This window comes from Phalacrocorax carbo, chromosome 1, assembly GCF_963921805.1.
Source record: "Phalacrocorax carbo chromosome 1, bPhaCar2.1, whole genome shotgun sequence".
NCBI classification, from domain to species: Eukaryota; Metazoa; Chordata; class Aves; order Suliformes; family Phalacrocoracidae; genus Phalacrocorax; species Phalacrocorax carbo.
In genome coordinates, this window is record NC_087513.1 from 45,287,610 (window position 1) to 45,307,880 (window position 20,271).

The window sequence follows — 20,271 nt, forward strand, 5'->3', positions numbered from 1 at the left end:
TGTGCGTTTTACCATTCCTCACTATTCTGTTTGAATTCATAAGTAGGTAGTTGGAAGTACAACGTTATATTTTCTGTAACTTCCCAGAAAGAATTTCATGTGTGCTTTTATCCTGTAAGCAGAAGTTGTACCTTCCAAAGAAGGCTGCTCTTTCAAAATACGGCCACTCTTCTAATTTAAAAACCCCTATGTTTTCTAATTAGGTACATCTCTTGCTGCAATCACTTTAAAAAATCAGTATAATTTAAAAACCAACTAGGAATGATACAACAATGGTCAATATTTTGATTACTGTCATTATATATGAAAGATATAGGCTTTGGGATATTTAAGACCTTTTTCCTTTCAAAAAAACCACACACTGCCTCACTGTCTTCAGCTTCACTTTGTGGGAGCCAGAAGACAGATAGTTTAGAACAAGAAAAGCATATCTGCAGTCTACAAAGGCAATCTGTTTATCACTGACTGAATGCAGTTATAAGATGACCCCTGATTTTCCTGCAATGTTTCTACCAGCTGAGTGACCCTGAACAGAGCAAGTAAGAAATGATCTACAGAGGGTTGTGTCCTCACTCGTTGATGCAATTGCTCCTCACTCCTATCATAGACATGCAGATTAACTTTCTCAAAGTATTTTTAAACTTTTTAATGAAAGGAAGAACGTGTCCTGGTTGCAGCTGGGATAGAGTTAATTTTCGTCCTAGTAGCTGCTATAGTGCTGTGTTTTGGATTTAGGATGAGAATAATGTTGATAACACAGTTTTAGTTGTTGCTAAGCAGTGCTTACACTAAATCAAGGACTTTTCAGCTCCCCATGCTCTTCCAGGTACACAAGAAGCCGGGAAGAGGAACAGACAGGAGAGCTGACCCAAACTGGCCAAAGGGATATTCCATACCATATGGCATCATGCTCAGTATATAAACTGCGGGGAGGAGTTGGCCAGGGGGCAGTGACAGGCAGGGCATCAGGTGGTGAATGACTGCATCACTTGTTTTATTTCCCCAGGTTTTGTCTCTCTCTTTCTCATTGTCTTCCTTTTCATTACAATTAATTTTATTTATTTTATTTTACTTATTAAACTGTTCTTATCTCAACACATGAGTTTTCCAACTTTTGCCCTTCTGATTCTCTCTCTCATCCCACTTGGCGGGTGAACAAGCGGCTGTGTGGTGTTTAGCCACCTGCCAGGTTAAACCACAAGAGCATGGAAGTGACATCTATCTGTTTGAGACAGGCAAAAAATACAAGTTTCTCAGTTTTTCAGAGCAGACAGTTTAATATGAAGGCAAAGAGCCACCAGCTAGACAAAGGAATAATTTGGTTGTTTCAGGGGTATTTCTACAACAAATAGATTGCTATATATATATATGAAAAGAGTTAAACTGCTCTGTAGAAATATCACATTTTAATTTCCATAACATTTTACAGAACGCTGAAAAAGTATGAAACATTGGTAAATTAAACTTCATGTCATATTTTGAGATGTAAATTGGCAACCTGCTTCAATTAGTTGAAAGTAAACTACAAAAATGCCATAAGGCAATAATTTAAAGTAGAGAACATCTCATGTGTTATTCCCCATGTACTCCAACTGCTTTGCTGAAGCTGCAAACCTTTCAACTGTAGTCTGTTCTCCTTCCTTCCTCTCTGTGTACTCAGTAATGCTGAGTACCTCATAGTTACTAAATGAGAAATAAGGTCGTCAGTTCCTGCTATGCCCAAAATGTGGAAGGAACTGCAAGGTATTGCTTTAGTTCACTGAACTGCAGATTTACAGAATGTGGTAAAATAAGCTTCAAAAGATCTCTATCCAAAGCTTAAGAAGAAATGCTCCTATGCAGTTCCAGAAGGTCCTAAAGGCCAATTGTCTCTGAAGTCCCAAACAGAATATTAATTAGATCTCCAAGCTAAAAGGTTTGTATGTGTCATGTTTGTTGTAGAAAAGCCTTCCTATTAGATTTTGATTCAAAAATAAAGCCAGTAATGTCAAATGCAGTACATTAATTACTTCTGGAGACAAAGGGTTAGGAGACTAGACTGGATAGATGGTAAAGGGCAGAGAAAGCTCCTTAAATAATCCACTGACAGTCTCTTAAATGAACCACATGCAATATATCTAACTATTGGAAATTTATATGGGCATATAGGCTGAGTTCAATTAAAAAACAAAGAGGAAATATATTTGATTTCAAACGACAGAACAACTAATTAAATATCAGGGTGCCCCCTTAATCCTAACTACTTTGCCTTTAAAAAAAGGTAGAATTACAAAGATCAAACCACACCATAGTATTTCTTCTTCTTTTTCTCTCAAGCTATGAACAGAGGCAATCAACTGTACCACTGAATAATGCTAAGTAAAGTTGGAAGTGACATGTTTGGCCAGGAAGTGTTTTTCAGGAAGAAAGGTAACAAGAGACATAATTGTAGTGGAAGGCAAAATAACCACCATTCGTTGCTTTACTAAAACAGAAGAGAAGTGGACAGGTAGAAATTTTTACACCTTCATTAAATATCAATCATCCTATTTACATAAGTAAGAAGAAACCAGTGAAATAGATTATGGTAAGTAACACAACATATTCATACTGATTTCCCTGCTTTAAAATTAAAGATTAGCAATTAACTGGTTTTAAAATTTAACTTCTGATAAACTGGTTTTGCCTTCTACATTATAGAGGGTTTTTTTCCGATTTCCTTTATAACAAAAACCAGAAAAATCCCCAAAGCCTTCTCTTCATCTCAGCTGCAGTATTTTATTCCAGCTGAAGGTAATCTTTTTCTTTTCAAATATGCAAATTCGAAACAGAAGACTACTTCTAAAAGAAAACAATAAACATTTCATTAAGATGTTAAAAAAATTTTGATGTTTGTAAAAAAAGTCATCAACTTTCCCAATGTTAAGTTTTTTTTCATAACAAAAACAATACCCCAGTCATGACATGCTCTGAAAAACAGGTCTGGCTGTCAAAACAATAATTTTTAGTGAATAATTTCTTTTGTCATATAATACAGCCTCTGCTTCTAATATAGAATTGTGGTTTTTCCCAATTAACTATTTTTTCAAAGATTAATTTATATTAAATGGTTCCAAAATATTCTTCTAAAACTGTAGAAATAAAGTGAAAATATTTTAAATGAGTTTCTCTTTCATGGAAAATCCAAACTACAGCGATTTAAAAAATATTGTTTTAGATAATAAATAACATTTTACAGGATGATTATGCAATCAGATTAATTTTGGATTTTAATTTTTAATAAAAATCAATGAAAACTTTTGTGCAGAACAGTTAAATTTTCATAGAAATTCTCAGATACTTGAACATGTGTATTATTACTACAAGAACAGCTCCAGCAATGGCAGTGTATCTGAGACTGGGCATGTGCAGCCACCAGTGTTTTACCCATATTCCATGTAAACCTACTCTCACAAGTGATTAAAACTTCTTCCAACAAGTCTATCTTATGAACGCAAAGATTACTCTCAGAAGCACAGCTGCAGAAGTCTTTGGGGAAAAAAATATTGGACGTAGGGGAAAGGAACTTAAATCCCCAATAACAGTCTAAATAGATACCAATATCAATTTCACTCCTAGAAATTAAAAGGATCCTGAAGGATACTAAAGGTGCAACATAATCAAATTATATACCTTATACTACTGCATTAAAAAATGACCATCCTGTCAGAAAAACAAATATATTACTTCGGCATGTAGAGCATCATCCTTTTCAAACCAGAAGATGTCACAAGCCATTTAAAATTCTGTTAATGCACAACCTTCCATTTGAGTATTCTAATAATAGCTAGCGTGACTTCGACTTGTGTCACAGTTCTTCATACATAGTACACTTTATACTCATAAAATAACTCACTTTTAGAGGACAATGTACAACAATCATGAGTCACAACTGACTCATGGTAAAAGAGGAGGTAGGCAGGTTACATTCTTACTCAAGGACATGTTCTGTGCAAAAATGATGACAACAGAACAATTTTGCAAGGACAACGTATAATGTGCTCTTGCTCTTCTCAGAAGCAGAGTCATTAAGAGAGCCCAAGAAGTATTTTACATTCAGTAGTATCCATACCTTTTAATTTTTCCTTCTTACTTGGTGAAAACAATTGAATTGATGAGTCCACTAAATTTAACTTGCTACTGGACTTGGTCGCATCTGTTTTTAGATTTTTAATTGGATCTGGATCAGTAGCTTGTAGCTAATCAATATTATGTATTCATTCTTTTTACTTATTTCATTGCTTGCATGCAGACGAGCACACGTGTACAAGACAGGCATGTTTAGAAATATCTAAATACTTTCTTTGAAAATGTGCTAGTGAGGCTGATTTTTCATATCATTTAGGTCTTTGTGGAGGTGACGTATCAGCTGGTGATGTCCTAAGTGATAATTTTTTTAAAAAACAAGTTAGGTGGAAGTCCATGCTATGATTTTTCTAAATTTTACATAGGCTCATAAGTGACTGGACCAGTTTTGGAACACAAACTCCTTACTTCTCTCTTAGGAGTAGCATATAAACTGAAGTTGAAAACCTGCCCTCAGCTGCAAATGACAGAATTCTGGGAAAGCATTCTGGAGATCTCACAGTACAGTGCTTGTCCTGTTGTTACTCCTCTTGTTAGGCCGTTGCTTTGACACGTCTTTGTGAGCAGCTGGTGTTTGTGCTCTCTAGAAATGAGCACTATGGGGTTATGAACTTGGCAACACTTGCCTGTATGTTATGCCTGAGGTCATTCTCCCATCTCTGGAAAAACTAAACAAAGAATTGTAAAGCTAAAAGAGTTCTTAATGTATAGGCCTAGAAAACTTCTGCTTTACATTCAGTTCAGTGCCATATGGCTTCAAATAAAGTAGTTTTTCATTTGTTTAAGTAACCAGTGAGAAACAAGAATTTTATTCTCATCTGGAAGGCATCTTTAAAACACATCTGAAAATATCTGTAAGTGTGAACTCTGTTAAACTATGAGTAAAAGAAACACTTGTGGCTTCTTTAAGGGCATTATTAGCATATCATTATCACCATGCAAATCAGGTGATATAGGAAAGTCACTTTGGAAAACAATGAGACATCATGGTGAAGGGCTCAAAAATGCAGCACTGGGTTAGGACAAGTAGTATTTCAGATGTTTCATACCTATCTGCTAGTATTCTTCTAGGAAACAAGTACTTTCTGTTTTATTCTGTCCATAGCAAAAATGATTCTTCTCATTTCTCTTTCTATAATGTCTGAGAATACTAGTAATGACCAGAAACAAAAAATTTCTTTTTCTGTATCTTCTAACATAGATTAAAACATTAAATTTTTTTTATAAGTTTAAATTGTTATTGATCTTGTAATCCTAGCTATCATAGCTCTGTATTATGAAAGTAAGAAAAATTATCAAGGATGGATTCAAACAAAAAATAGCTGTCAGTGTATGGTTCAGATTCAAGCATGACTAAATTATAAAGACCAGTAACCAACTGAAACCATAATGAAATTAGAAAGATATAGTGATATTTTTAGTGGCAAATGTACACATTTTAGCAAGTCTGATTCAGGTTATTTGAGATCCTGTGTAATCATTTGTTTTGGAAGTCAGATTATCAACTTTCAGACTTAATGTAGGTTCCCAAATAATCTTCACTGATCCTTTTAAAGTATGCAGAACTTTCTATTTGCATGGAAATAAAACTATCTGCCTATGCACAGTATTAATTCTGAAGACTTAATCTGAGAATTTATAAATGGATAGACATGTTCAGTTTTGTGAAAAACTGTGCTTCTCCTTGAAAGCATATTTTGAAATTTACAATATTTTTGAAATGACAATTTTTAGTAAGCAATACCTCCTCAAACCTACCCATGACATCCAAATATTGAGTCTCTGTAGAGAATCTATACAATGGGTTTGAGATATTATCAGATTGTTGGCTGTATGCTCATAGCTGCATGCCACGGTTGTGGCTAGACGTAGTAGTTCACACTGAAAACGGATCAGTAAGGCTACACAAAAATAAATACAGATTTCTTTCTTAATACAGGAGACAGTTAAATTTGTATTATAGCTAAGAGCCTAAGTAGAGTTAGATGGAAAGGAAAATGAGCCACAGAACTGAGCTGACTATTCAATAAAACAGGATAAAGAAATGGGACAAGTCAATTGATTTATTCCCCACATATACAGTGTTAGAATTTTAAATATGTTTTGGCTGACAAAGTTTGTGTTAGTTTATAGCAGATACAAACAACTCGATTAATAGTCAGGTATCTGGATCTGATATCAATGTCTAAAAATTACTGAACAATAAGAAATTCTCTATCTTAAAATATCTCATTTTTTCTGGGAATACTGCAGATATTACTGGGAATATTACTGGATATTTCTGGGAATACTCCAGATTTTACTGCTAATGACAAATTAATTGAATAGGGACAATTATATTTATCTAGTGTTCATTATTTCAGAATAATGATTTTCTGTCTTCAACAATTATTTTGACCAGAGATGTACAACAATGTGCTTACGCACCAATTATATGAGATGGTATTCATCCTTCACCTTTTAGAAGAGAAAACGTTGCAAATGTCTTCAGCTTTTCTTAGTGACTTGGGTATTCATTATTTCCGTTGTCAAAGCAGGGTTTGATGTTATTACGCAAAGGAAGTATAATACACAAACTGAGTGTATAAATATCTCCAAATTCCATCTCCAAAACACATTTGCCCCGATGGCACTTTTATTAATAAGTACCAAAGAAAGAGTAACTTTTTTTTCAGGAGATCAGAAAATCTATTTTCTGTACATAGTATTTATCTCAATGTGTTCAATGCCTATGCAGTATTTGTCATTGTAACAGCAAAATAATACAAAAATCAGAATTTTGCACTGCAGGCTCCAATACTCTCATGAGCCTTGTTTTGATAGTGAGAATGTCAAGGAGCACTCTGATGGGGACACAGTGCAAATATTCACATTTGCTTAGCTAGGCAGGCTAAAAACTAACAATGACAAATGGCCTTGCCCAGCGAAAACATCTTCTAGAAGCCCCATCATGACCAACCAAAATGTCTTCCAGAAGCCCCTGCATATTTCTTCCCTAGCTCACTAGGATATGTCTGAAACTCTGTCCAAAGAACTCCAGAAGTAACTGCATGCATTTCAGGAAGCACTGCATTCTCATGCATGTGCCCAGTCTTCTGGATAACCCATGAAACTGTAGATGTATGGGGGGCTATTCAGGCAGATCAGGCTCCAAAGGAATCATAGACAGGAACGTTGTTCCAAGATGGGTGATGAATTTCTCCTTATGAAACTGCAGGGTTGTTTTATATCATGTGCACTTGTTTAAACATGTAACGCAATTATTTGATAATGGATGTAACTTCAATGTCAAACAGCTAGTGAAAAAATTATGAGAACAGATTCACAGCCTCTCTGCCCCTTTGCTCCGCTTGCTCCTTAACTACTTGCTCTTTAAGGACTAGTTCTACCACTGATTGAAATAAATGGAAAAACTTCCATTCTGACTTCCATGAACTCTGGCCTAGGGCTTTACTTCCTGGGCAGACTGCCTTTCACTCTGCCCTTCTTACTGAGTTCTACAACTTTGATGCAGAAGTATGGTTTATCTACTTGTTCATTACCTTTTCATTATGACCCCTTCCCTTTATCATTATGCTCCCTTCTGCTTAGAGTCTCATAAAAAAAGAAACCCATATGGGAAAAAAACAAATCTGTAATTTTGTTTACTTTATAATTTCAAATAACCCAAGCTACAACAGAGGACCTTACTATAGATCTCCAAGATCTATTTAATATTACCTGTTTTGACAGATGACCGACTGTCATAACAAATCGACTGTCACAGTGTAATTGGGGGTATTTTAGAACTCATACATGGTAAAGAATGCAGTAGACCAACAATTAAAAAAAATAAATCTGATCCTAGCTAGGAAAAACCACACTGAAATACTAAGATATGCTCAGCAAATGCTAATTTTGGAGCAGATTCTTGGGTAGACTGTAGAAATGTTATATAAAATAAGGTTACTGCTCTACCTGGTCCTAAACTTCTGTCAACAGAAGTATGGATTCTTGGGGATCATGTGAAAGATACCCATTCAACAATACAAGCAAACCTGTTTTCTTCCGAGTCAACAGGAAAATTCCATAGACTTCAGTGAAAGCTAAATTATGTGAACCTTAGAAAAAATCATGTCCCTAATATAATTTTATGTTTTTGAGCAAATACTTGTTAGTATAGGCAAATATTTTCTAATATATAAGATAGCCTGAACAAGACACTTCTAAAAGCTGATTCTTAAACATTCTGCATTTTCTTCGCTTTTAATAGAGAAATTATTAAGGAAGGAATCACTATTTTCAGGAAAGCTACATTTTTGTCTTGCATTTTTGTTGAGGACATGACAAAATGACCTCATGTCATTAGAGTTAAGCTTTATAAATTGCTTTATTTTTTCCAGTTTTTCATCACCGTAGAACAGAATAGAATAGTTCAGTTGGAAGCACCTGCAATGATCATCTAGTCCAACTGCCTGACCACTTCAGGGCTGACCAAGTTAAATCATAATATTAAGGCCATTGTCCAAATGCCTCTAAAAAAACCGACAGGCATGACTACAGCAGTTACCACTACAGCTGTCATGAAAACTATGGTTTCTACAATTTGCATGGCAACAACTTCATTTATAAGGACTTGGACAACCATCCTTTGACCAGCACCATTGTATTTTTATCTCATATTCAGTCATGTGTTTTTATAAGCATTCAGATAATGAGCCATTAATAGTTAATGTAGCAGTTGATGTGCCCGGTTCAAGTTAAAATAATTCATAGCAATGTTTATGAAGCATATATAGAGTGAAATTAGAGTACATAGCCTTGTTGCTAGCTTCAGGCATTCACCACATGCTCATCCTCCTCTAAATATTTATGTTTCTTTTTTTCTCATTGCCCAGCTTTTTCTTCTGCTGGACTGTCACATCAGTCTTCTTCAGTCATCAAGTATTTATTACAAAGTCCACAGCTTTTAAGAGAATATCTCCTGCTTACAAATATTTGCAACGTGCTACTGAATACACAGGACTTCACAAGAGCAAGGAAATAAACTCATACTTGAAAAGAATTCAAGTAATTACTTGTATGTACCATTATACCTGTGACTGTGCTCTGCTGGGAATATGCTGGCAGTTTAAAAAAAAAAAAGTCTAGAGAGAAGCCAGCTGAAGCATTATCCTACTTACACCACTGATACAGCCAGCCTGTGTTTTGACAGATAGTACTAGTTAGGAGTCATCAATCATAATAAAATTAGTATTTAATACCATGCAAACAACTTTTACTTGCTTTTATGTGGAAAAAGAACAGCCATGTATGCATGTTCTGTAAGTGAGGAAGGTAACAGTTAAATCCTTCCTAAATGTTTGTAAGGTTGGACACAACTAATATTTCAGCATTGTGTCCCACTTAAACCGTTGTAACTTAATAATGCCAGGTCTTTCAATTACAGATGCTCTGTCTCTCCATCACACATTTAAATCCTGTAACAAAATGTATTTACCTCTGTATTTACTATATCAGTATTAATAGTTATGTTTAATATCTAGTTATTTGCATACATATCAATATGTTTCCCTTGATACTCTTATCTTGAGATAAACAGTTGAGATAACTAGCAAAAAAGCATCATTCCAATTTGTTTATGAAAATATTTATATTCTTATTTAGTAATCTAAACTGATTCTGGCAGTCACAAAGACTTGCAACTTGCACTGACTTCAGTGGGAACTGCATCAGTTCAGAACACCTGAGAATGAAGACATTTTTATTTAGTAGCCTAAACAACTGTTCTCTAAGACAGTGGAAATCTCCTAGGGATAGCAGCAGGCACTGGATTAAGCTTTAATTTTTTACACATGAATACTGAGTGCCTCACTGGACTTCTGAGACAGAAAACTTGGAAATTCCACCTCAGACACATGGGATAGGATCTCCATTTTACTCCTCGGAATTCTTTTTAAATTATTCTGTGGAAGTGTGAGAAAAAAAAATTTCTCTTGCAGGATAAAGAAAATTGATGGAGGCTTTACCAAAGCCCTTCATACAAGCGGTTTTTTGTACTTCAAAAAAAGTACTGATTATTCATTCAAATACACAGGATGCCATTGGTACTCTATGTTTTCAGCATAGCCAGAAAGAAATAGAACAGGGAGAAAAGCCATCATTCCATCTTCATCACAAGAAGAAGAGCTATTTTAAGAACAATACTGTGAGTCAAACTATTATTCCGACCCAAACAGCAAATACTTCAAATTGCTTAGCAAGTGTCCAATCTTAAATGAACAAAATTTATTTTCCATTATTTAAAAATGTGTTTATTTTTTTTTCTGGTAGGCTATTTTATTTTTGTAGCTATGTCACTCTTTGTACCTATATGTATGTCACTATTTTGTACCTATGCACTATATGCTCACACATTTAAACAGAAAATACAACCCCAGAATACGGCCCTACTGACTTACTGCTGTCTTCCTATACCTTTCTTGTCCCTGGCAGCGTACCGTTCATTGTTCATCAGTATTGGAAGAAACTGCAAGGCTATCAACAAAATTCTCTAATCACAATCCTATTAAAGCTTAATATTGATCAAATTACATAAACTGGTTCAATAAAACAAGGTCGTTACAATTCCCTCTTTGGATTTTCCCTTCTATCAGGCCTCCAGTAAGCATTTCTAAGTAAGTGGTATCTTATTAGGTGAAATAAAACCTTAATGATTACCAGTATATTTCTATTACTGATTTTATTACTGAATTATTGTAGCTAACAATTAGAATTTAGATTAAATCTATGGGGTACTAGAGGATATCAAAGGATTCCTTTCAGCATTGCAGTCCACCCCAAACAATTCTATATATATCCAGAAAGAACAGATTTTCCAGTAGTGCTAACAACAGTATTTATTAGAGAGAAAAAAAACCCACAATAGTTTTGCAACATCTTGAAGAATTTACACTTAATTAGAACTAGGTCCCTACATCGCCACCAGAGAGATTCAATGGAATGACAATACACTCGAAGTTGATGGAAATAAAAAAATAAATAAAAATAGATTAAGAAACTGGAGCCATTTACCCTCCATGTTCCTTATCAAGACCACAAAGAAAGTGTGACTTTAATTCTTCAGTACTGGATATTTCCCTGTCTGTTGTAAAGATTCATAGTAAAGATACCTTAAATAAAGGTATCTTTATTAAAGATATTAAAGCTCTAAAGAGGCTAGTACAGAAACAGACAAGTCAAATGTTCTACTGTGTGTGTAGTATTAGATGGTCTTTCATAAAGCTGTAAATTTTTACTAAATATTTCATCAAATGAAAAGTTATACATTTGTTTGCTAGCTACCATTAGACCATTGTACTTTTTAAAGGTCCATTTTAAATTTAGATTTATTTTTAATACCAATGCACAGAAGAATTCACCTCATGTAAGTTTAGCTATCTAAAATTTAACCACCCAAGCTACACATTAAGGCTCTTTCTATAGTCATGAGAAAAAAAAACCAAAACAAAACCAGAGAATTTCCACATTCAGCCTACGCATCTTACAAAATGAACTGCCCTTTATGAAAGGCCTAATTTTCCCATTTTCTTATCGAGAGATTCTATATGATTATGGTTGAATGCTTAACTTTTAGGCAGCTTTATTAGTCAGAGTGAATTGTACTATAAAAGACATAGCGTAAGTGCGGATTCCAATCATGAGAACAAAAGAATTATAGCCATGTAAAAAAAGTGCTAACATAAATGCTCGGTGAAATCAGAAATTAAGACCTTTACAAAAACCCAGCAACTGCCCAGTAAAGGAGATCAAAACACACGTGAAGGGAAGATTTGGTAAATAAAGAAATAGATATTTTAGATATTCTTTAAAGCAACAAAAACTATGTACCAACATATTTTACTCACTTGAAAACATCAGCATAACTACAGCAATGCCAGTGGTGGTATGATATTTTCTCTAAAACCAGATTTTTTATTGAAGGGCTGAACAAAATCAACGTATTTCTGTAAATCAAAGCACTAGTCAATGTATACTGGTCATGATCTACCGCTTTCACTTGGAATAATATTTCACCTATGAAGTTTGCTTTCAAACTGTGATTATTGCAGGCTTTTCAGCCATTCAGTATTTCTCTAAGCTCTTTTGGACTCTGAAGTGTAAAAATGATTTAGCAACATTTAAGATTAAAAAATGCTGACTATGAAATAAGCACAAAACTTCAAAACATTGCTGCAATATCATTGACTTTTAACATTAAAGTTTAAAAAGTCCCAATATATTTTGATCAAATAACTTTAAAAGAATTTAATATTTTTATTGAATGTTTCTATAACATTCAAATTGAAAATCAAACCATTGTGTTTGAAAATTTAGTTTGGAATTTATTTTCTCAGAATCATCCGCAATATAATTCTGTTATTGGTCCAAATTCAAACTGAAACTCACTCACCCATCAGAGTGAAAAGATCTTACACATTTTCATCAGTCCTTTCATAATGAGCCCATTGGTGTCTAGCCAAATTCCCAGTGCAGGACAGGAGAAAGAGAATGCCTTTGACAATTATCAATGAAATTGTCCTGACTTTGACAGTCATCAGGATCTATTTCAGCATCTTAAAGTCTTGTAAAGTGCTCGCAAAGTTGTTCTACTTTATCAACTTACACAGCCTCAGGCCTTGGCCACGTTGTTATCCCTGTTTCTGGTAATATAATATTCAAGAGGCAATGGGCACAAACTGAAACACATGAGGCTCCCTCTGAACATCAGGAAACACTTTTTTAATATGAGGGTGACAGAGAACTGGCACAGGCTCCCCAGACAGGTTGTGGAGTCTCCATCTTTGGAGATATTCAAAAGCCGCCTGGACAGAGTCCTGGGCAGATTGTTCTCAGTAACCCTGCTGGAGCAGAAGGGTTGGACAAGGTGACCTCCAGAAGTCCTTTCTAACCTCAACCATTCTGTGATTCTGTGAATATTATATTAATTTCTAAGTCTATCACTGAGCAAGTACATTAATAATGAATAAAATATACATATTTGGTTCAAGAGTGATGACCTATGAACATCTTCATATAAATAATAGCTCAGCATCTTATATACCTTGAAACTTATTTTTCAAAGACTAAAAGAAACAATAAAACAGCCACAAAGCAAGCCTAGTTCAGCATTGTTTATCAGAGCACATTTGTAATTATTATACCTCTTATGACTCTTATGATTCAGTATAAGTCTTACAACGAAAGAAATTGTATTTTTTCAGTGTTTATTTAAAAGGCAACTAATGCAGGTAACATTTTCTAGACAATTTAGCTTAGAGAAGATTATGGTGAAATTTGCTTGAGAAAGTTGTAACTAAACATTTCCCTCTTTCTACCACTGAAAACAGGACTTACAGTTTCTGACTACAGTTACCAACCTCCTTAGTAGAGCACTCTTTTATGCTACGGAAAAAGACCTAATTTTACTCCAGCAAAATAAAAACATACTGTTAGGTATGCTTCCCCATTACAGTAGAGTATTGTATTTAGCAATTATTATTTTTTTGCTGGACTCAAGAGTCATGACCTAAATACAGTAAATTCCTGTCATAAGGGAACATGAGGTACAGACCCAAATGCACTTTCCTTATGGGCTTCCACTGTCAACAGGCAGCTTTGGGAAGAATAAACAAGACCACTTGAGAACTAGATTCTTAATATCAGAAGACCTATTATGCATAGAACACTTCTCAACTTAACTGTAGTACCACATAATTCTAATAGTTTTAGTGAAAATATTCAGACTCATGTTTTATTCTTCGTGTGAATGATCCAACACAAAGGGGAATCCCTCTGCAGTAAAGTCTGAAATAAAGAACAGGTAGGGGTGTTCTGGGTCAAGTTCAGAGGTTAACCGAAGGTACTATGGTACATAATGGCTTTCACATCAGCTTCATCTTGAAAACAATTGGGGGTTTCCACCCTGCCTTTGTCTAAAAAAGGTGGATCCTGAATGTCATTCCCTTCCACTTTTTTCATCTTTACCTAATCGCTCCATCTTCCTGCCTCTCTGAGAAAATTTATGAACTCATATTCCCTCTCAACTCAGTTTCCCCAGAAGCAAGAAAACTTCAACTAGTCCTTTCATGCAGAAGATGTTATTGCCTCTGCTCTAGCAGTCCTTTTCTGAACCTCTTCCAACTGGAGGTTGGCTCTCAATCACTACTGACCCAAAACCCAGACAACAAGGTTCAAACAACCTCTTCGTTTAACTGTATTAATACTTACCTATTTCTAATAGAAATCTCTTACATAATACATTTCAAAATTATATTCGCCTTTTTTACACTCACCTCCCATTTACTGCCTATGACTGTTCTATAACATATATTTTCCTCTCTGCTACTGCTACCTAAAAGGTCAGAACATAATTTTTTTTTATTAACTGGTAGATGCAGGGTCCTCATCTTTGTATCATGCAGTATCATCTCACCTCTGTTGCTCCTGTTCTTGTGTAATATCATACTGATTCCCTTAGTTGATTGCTCAACTCAATTTTGTATTGTCTAAAATTTCCACTAGTATGCTCCTTCTTCTTGTGCTCAAATTCACAAAAATTGATCCCAAAATACGTTCTTAATGAACTGCTACAACTAGCCTCCTTCCACCCTGTCAACATCTACTGTAAGTGAAAATTTTTCCTCTCTCTATTACTTACCTTACTAATTATCTTACTTTTTCTTACTCACTTCCCATCTATCATATCACAGTCCATTAGTCTAACAATTCTGGTACCAAAAAGTGATGTTGACTTATTCTGTATAAAGATTATTTTGGTAAGCCCTTGTCCTATTTTTAAGTTAACTTTTTGACTTATTATTAGTTTTTCCTCCAAAATAAGTTTCCAAGTCTTCTCTATTATTACATTTAGTCTAACCAGTCTGTAATTGCCTGCTTACTTTTTTCCTCCTTCCTTAAACATAGCTGTTCAGTTAAACATAGATGTTCACAAAGTTAAGACTGCTAATCTAATGGAAATAAAAATTACTTCAATGATAACAATTAAGACAACAAGTATAGTTCTGTAACTCAAATTTGAAAGATGTAGTTAACTCTATACATTGTTCTGTTGCAGTATAGATCAGTATAAAAACTTAGAGCCATCTACAGTCATACTTTGCCTTTTGATTACAGCATTAACAGCTGTAGCTGTAACAGCATTAACTAATATCTCAAGCTTCATAATGTTATTAATTTTTCCTATTTCCAATCAGACAAGATTTTTCAATGGGTCATTCATTACCCCAGTTTTCACGCGGGTTCTTTTTGTTCAGATTCTACTTATGAAAAGTGCAATGATTTTTACAGATCATGTGTTTAACTGTTTAAGACAAGAAACAGAATCAGTGTCCTAACAAAAATGCTTTGGAATCTAACTGTGTCAATACACACTTCCTACATGCAAAGCACTATGTAAATTCTAAGAAATAATTGAATTTTGAAAACCAGCCAAGAAATCAAGAGCTAAAAGAAATATATGCTGATAAAGCAAGACTCAGTAGATGTCACCTTACAACTAAATAATAATAATCCTACAGTTATTGTATATTTACGTATTCTTCTCTTAAATTGAGTGAGCACAGAATTCTTCCCTGCCACGATAAAAGTACTGGGTAGCATTTTGTCACAGGACTACGTCAGGCAGCTAGCAATGCAAGCTTGCCATTCATAAAACTATAAACAAAAAAGAAAATTATAAAAATATTATAAAGAATATCTCAAGTCCAGAAACAAAGCTAAATAGTATGGCAGTCATATGGAAGTTATTTTCTTGGAAGGCTGTATTACTAGAATGTTATATCATTAGGCCAGTGATCTGTACTTATAGAAACAGATTTCTACAGAATGTAATTGCTTACACATTGTATCACATTTATGCTGAATGTTATTTTCCTTAGTTAGTCTGCATTTTAGCAGGAGTTTTGCTTACATGAGACACAGAAACATTAAGGCTTAGAGACCTGCTAGTGCACAGTAGAAATACCTCACGATGGGCTGAGTGGAGAGTGCCTGTGTACTAAGCGGCACACCAAATGGGGGTTCACAGATGCAGAACCTCCCCTCTTCAGATTCCTAGCAATAAATCTTCGAATAAAGGATCTATGCTGTCTTTCACTTATTCTTTTACACTCTCCCATGAAGACACAGCAGTGGAAAGGAAGCTCAACTGTCCACAAACTAGAGAAAAACAAAAATAACCCTTGACTTTACTGTATATCCAGATCATTGCTACTCCTTTTTGTTTGACCCAAGCCAAGTGCAGTCATTCTTATTGCCTGGAGTTAATGCTGAAGCCGCTAATGCTATTCTTCAAACGATGACAGTCTCTCTCTCTTTTTCCACCCTATCCCAAGATATTCCTATAACCTGCTGGGGTTAGCCCTTAAGCATCTGCTTCTGGTCCCTACTCCAGTGGATGCCTTTCTTCTTTTCTGCCTTTAAGAACTTTCTCACTGATTTAATTCAACCTTACCACCTCCTTCTTCCAGTCACACAGCTGAATCTTGCTTCCTCTCTAGCCACTGTCTAATAGGTACACAACTTTGCCCAGGTGAGTATGCCCAGGCACTCACGCTTACAGTCAAATTCTCTTGCAAGTGACAGCTGGGAGAAGCAAAGAAAATAACATGGAGAAAAACTGCGTTCTGACTCATGGTATATTTCAAATCTCTGGCCAGATATACAGGCTGAACTAAGGTGTTTCTTTGCTTTTAATTCTAGTACACTGAAAATTAATGTTATATTGATACAGACTTTTGAAATATATTATATTACTATTCTAACAGAATTAATGCATTCTTCAGTTCCTAAAAGGCTAAAGTAATTTTATATAATGAAATGTATATAATTATTTTTAAAATCAATAAAAATATTAAGATATCAGTTGCTTTTGGGTTTGTGTGTAGTTCATTATTTAACCCACATAAGCTAATTTTATTTGTTGCAACGCTATTTAGAAACTCTTATCTGGAATAGAGTCTGTAGGAAACATCCTCATTCTTTTTTCTTCACTCCCACCATTAGATTTTTAATTTAAATGATCCCTCATCTGTTGTAAATGCTAGAGCAACAGCCAAAAGAACCAGTAGCTACAGGCCTTCACCTTGCTCTCCTTGAAGTCAACAGCATTACAGGTCCCAAAGAGGTCAAACCAGATACTATTAAATTGATAGGAGTTCTGCAGCCAACCTCAATGGGAGCAGAATTTGAGCTTCAAGGAATAAACACTGATTAGGGTTAAAATAAGTGGCATTAAGCAGAAAATTGGTGAACCTAAAAAAAATATCTTTATAAACTACATACCTGAGGCAGTGCTGAGTTAAGCTGTCGCTGGAGGGAGTCTCTGTCGTAGATGACATCCTGTAGGCGTTGCTGTGCAAGTGACAAGCTTTCCTGTGTCTCCCGAAGAGTATCAAGGAGACGGTCCCTTTCATCCAGCATGTTCACCATCAGCTGCTCAAAGTGAGAATCCGAGTCTGAGCCGCTGCTTTGGGACCCCCGTTGACTCATCGGGGTGTCCTCGTTTATCGTTGGCATCACTTCACACATCATTTCTTAAAAAAAAAAAAACACAAATGGAGGAAAAGCTCTTCAGTAGAAAAACAATTGAGGGGATTTCATAAGAGGAATTAACTCTGTCACATGGACACAGTTAGTAGATTATTGCATTGTTCCCTCTTTCAACTTTGCACTTTCAATGTTAATCAGATGGTCGATAGACAGGGATTAAATACAGTGACTAATTCCACACAGCGAAGACTTCGAATGTGCTTCCTAAACTGAGAGAAGAATGACTGGAAGGAGATGGAGGGTAACAGAATATTTTAAATTATTAATAGTTTTGCAAATAATGCTCTTAAAAATGACAGAAGATACTTCCTCTGCAACTGTAGTCTCCTTCATCATTGATTTTCTCCCCTCTCTTACTTACTGTCATTGTTGAATTGTTGGTATTGATGCCAATAGCTGCCATTAATTGCCAGATTTTGTCCTGCTTTAGGCATTTCTACAGTACAGCTCAGGCTAACCATTGATCCAGTATCATGCTGCCTTAACAATACCAGGTTAATCTATTTTTCTATCTAGTTATTCCCACCCTCAGGGGAAATTATTCTCCAGTGAGCTTGTTCAGTGAGAGGTCAAGAACTAGAAACTCTCTGCTAATTACCATCCCTGTGATACCTTGTGCAAACTGAATTACCAGGGACAGAATCACTGCTGTTTCCTAAAAACAGTCTTGAGCAGAGCAAATAATACCACCTAGTCTCACTCTTCAATTTTAAAGCTTCTTATGTAAATCTCAAAACATCAGTTTGTGTATGGGGGGAAGCTTATGCTATGAGATACTGGGTTAAGCAGATGGAAAAGAAAAAAAAAAAAGATACGACAGGTCTAAAGCTCAGGGTTCTTTTTTTTAATAAAAAGACTGGGTTAATAATAGATGGTATCTACCCAGAGAAAATCACCCGAAGAATCAGAAATTGTTTTTCTGGTGTGACTGAAGAAGCACAGCAGACATAACTTTCTACATAGTTCAGGTTTCATTTCTGGAAATTCTTATTGCAGTAACTATTAGAAGGGTTTTATCTTAGCAAGTGGGATCAAGGTGCTTTTGGTTCATCTACTGGAGGTTAAAATATTTTACCCAGGAGTTTGCTGTGGACCTTCTGCACATGAACTTTGTCCACAATATATGTGGTTGACACACTTCCACTGTTAAGTGTGCCACTGTGTAACATTCTCAGCATTTCAGTCTCAATAGTATGATAGATTAGCTCTACATATTCTTAAATCTGGTCTGCTTTCCAAAGTAGGAAAACAGAACCTGAGAAAGTGGAATTTATGAAAAATAGAAGATCTAGCTCTTACAGAATGTAACTTAAAGACAGGCCATACACCAGGGAAAAGAAGAGCTAAGACACCTGTACTTAATTTATTAAAACCAACTCCTCCTACCAATCCTTGTGCTAACACTGCTTGCCGCTAAGATTTACTGGGAAAATGACATAGCTTCGCTAAGGCTAGCTGGCCTTGATCATATTCTGAACATTCAGGCAGAATTTAGTATTCTTTTTCAGCAGATGTGATAACTATCAGAATTAGTACCAAACACTGGTATTTCAGCATGAATTACCAGCTACAACTGCGTAGCTTTCATAGCCAGTAGCATCACTACTGAGGTTTCAGGTAGGTCTTGATCCTGGTTTTAAACTGTCTGTACTGGAGGCAAGGTTTGCATATTTGGCAACCTGGCTAACAGCCAGTTGTTTGTGGCTATTATCCACTAGGTAATTAATTAGGTGCAAGAGAAGCAGTTAATAGCTTGAAGTGATAGATACTGAAAAGTTCGTCACATCTCCAATATATTTAGGTCAGCTATATTTACTCAGGATTATCTGATTCAATGCTGCATATCTCCATTACTCATGAGGTTCAAAACTTTCTATTCCAGAAACCTTTGCCTCTCCTAAACCATAGGATCCACTAGGAAACACCACAATGTCCTTTCGTTGACATGACATTAATACACCAGTGCCTCCGTTGCCGTAAAAAACTTCAAGTTCAAGTGGGGCCTACCACTTCCTCTTCTGGGTATGGACAGCGTGTACTGTGAGGCACCATAGATGGGGAGTGACTGAACTCTGCAGCTGCACCAGCAGAAGTACAGTTTGAATAAACTAGTACCCATCCTCCTACATGTCAATGTCCCTGCAAAGGCAGAACAGTTTTGGGGGAGTTCTTGCTGATGTAACCACTTTGTCCGCTGTCAACAGGTATCTTGAGATGTGGGGGTACCAGCAGAAGGGAGCCACTGTCTTGCCTCCACAGTCCTCTCACAGTGCTGCGGGAGTGCATTTAACTCAAAGCAGCCATCACTCTGGGGAGTGTCTCCACCCAGGTCACACCTGTGGCTAACCAGTTTGAGATGGTCAAGCCCGCAGTGAGCAAAGGGATAATGAAAACACCCAAGGCCGTCTGCCACTTGCTCAGTTTAACCATAACTTTTCAGTATGCAGCAGGTGGCCAGAGGCCAAGGTCTCTTGCTGACTATTCTTCAAGACCAAAGAAAACAATTCAGATCGTCACTGAACCTTTCCTGCCTCATGATCATCAACATTTCATGGGGCACGCTTCTTGCCCCAGGAT

General features: G+C 35.8%; 1 protein-coding gene across 3 annotated transcripts in view; it reads right to left on the minus strand.

The window, feature by feature from the left end:
- Nucleotides 1–20,271, minus strand: part of PPFIA2 (PTPRF interacting protein alpha 2) — a 347,812-nt gene that overhangs the window by 319,404 nt on the left and 8,137 nt on the right. For all 3 annotated transcript variants that reach the window (XM_064450229.1, XM_064450234.1, XM_064450219.1), the window contains exon 2: nt 17,428–17,678. In XM_064450229.1, coding sequence (XP_064306299.1) covers nt 17,428–17,676 — 249 coding nt within the window. In that variant the 5' untranslated portion in view covers nt 17,677–17,678. The remainder of the gene's footprint in view (nt 1–17,427; nt 17,679–20,271) is intronic.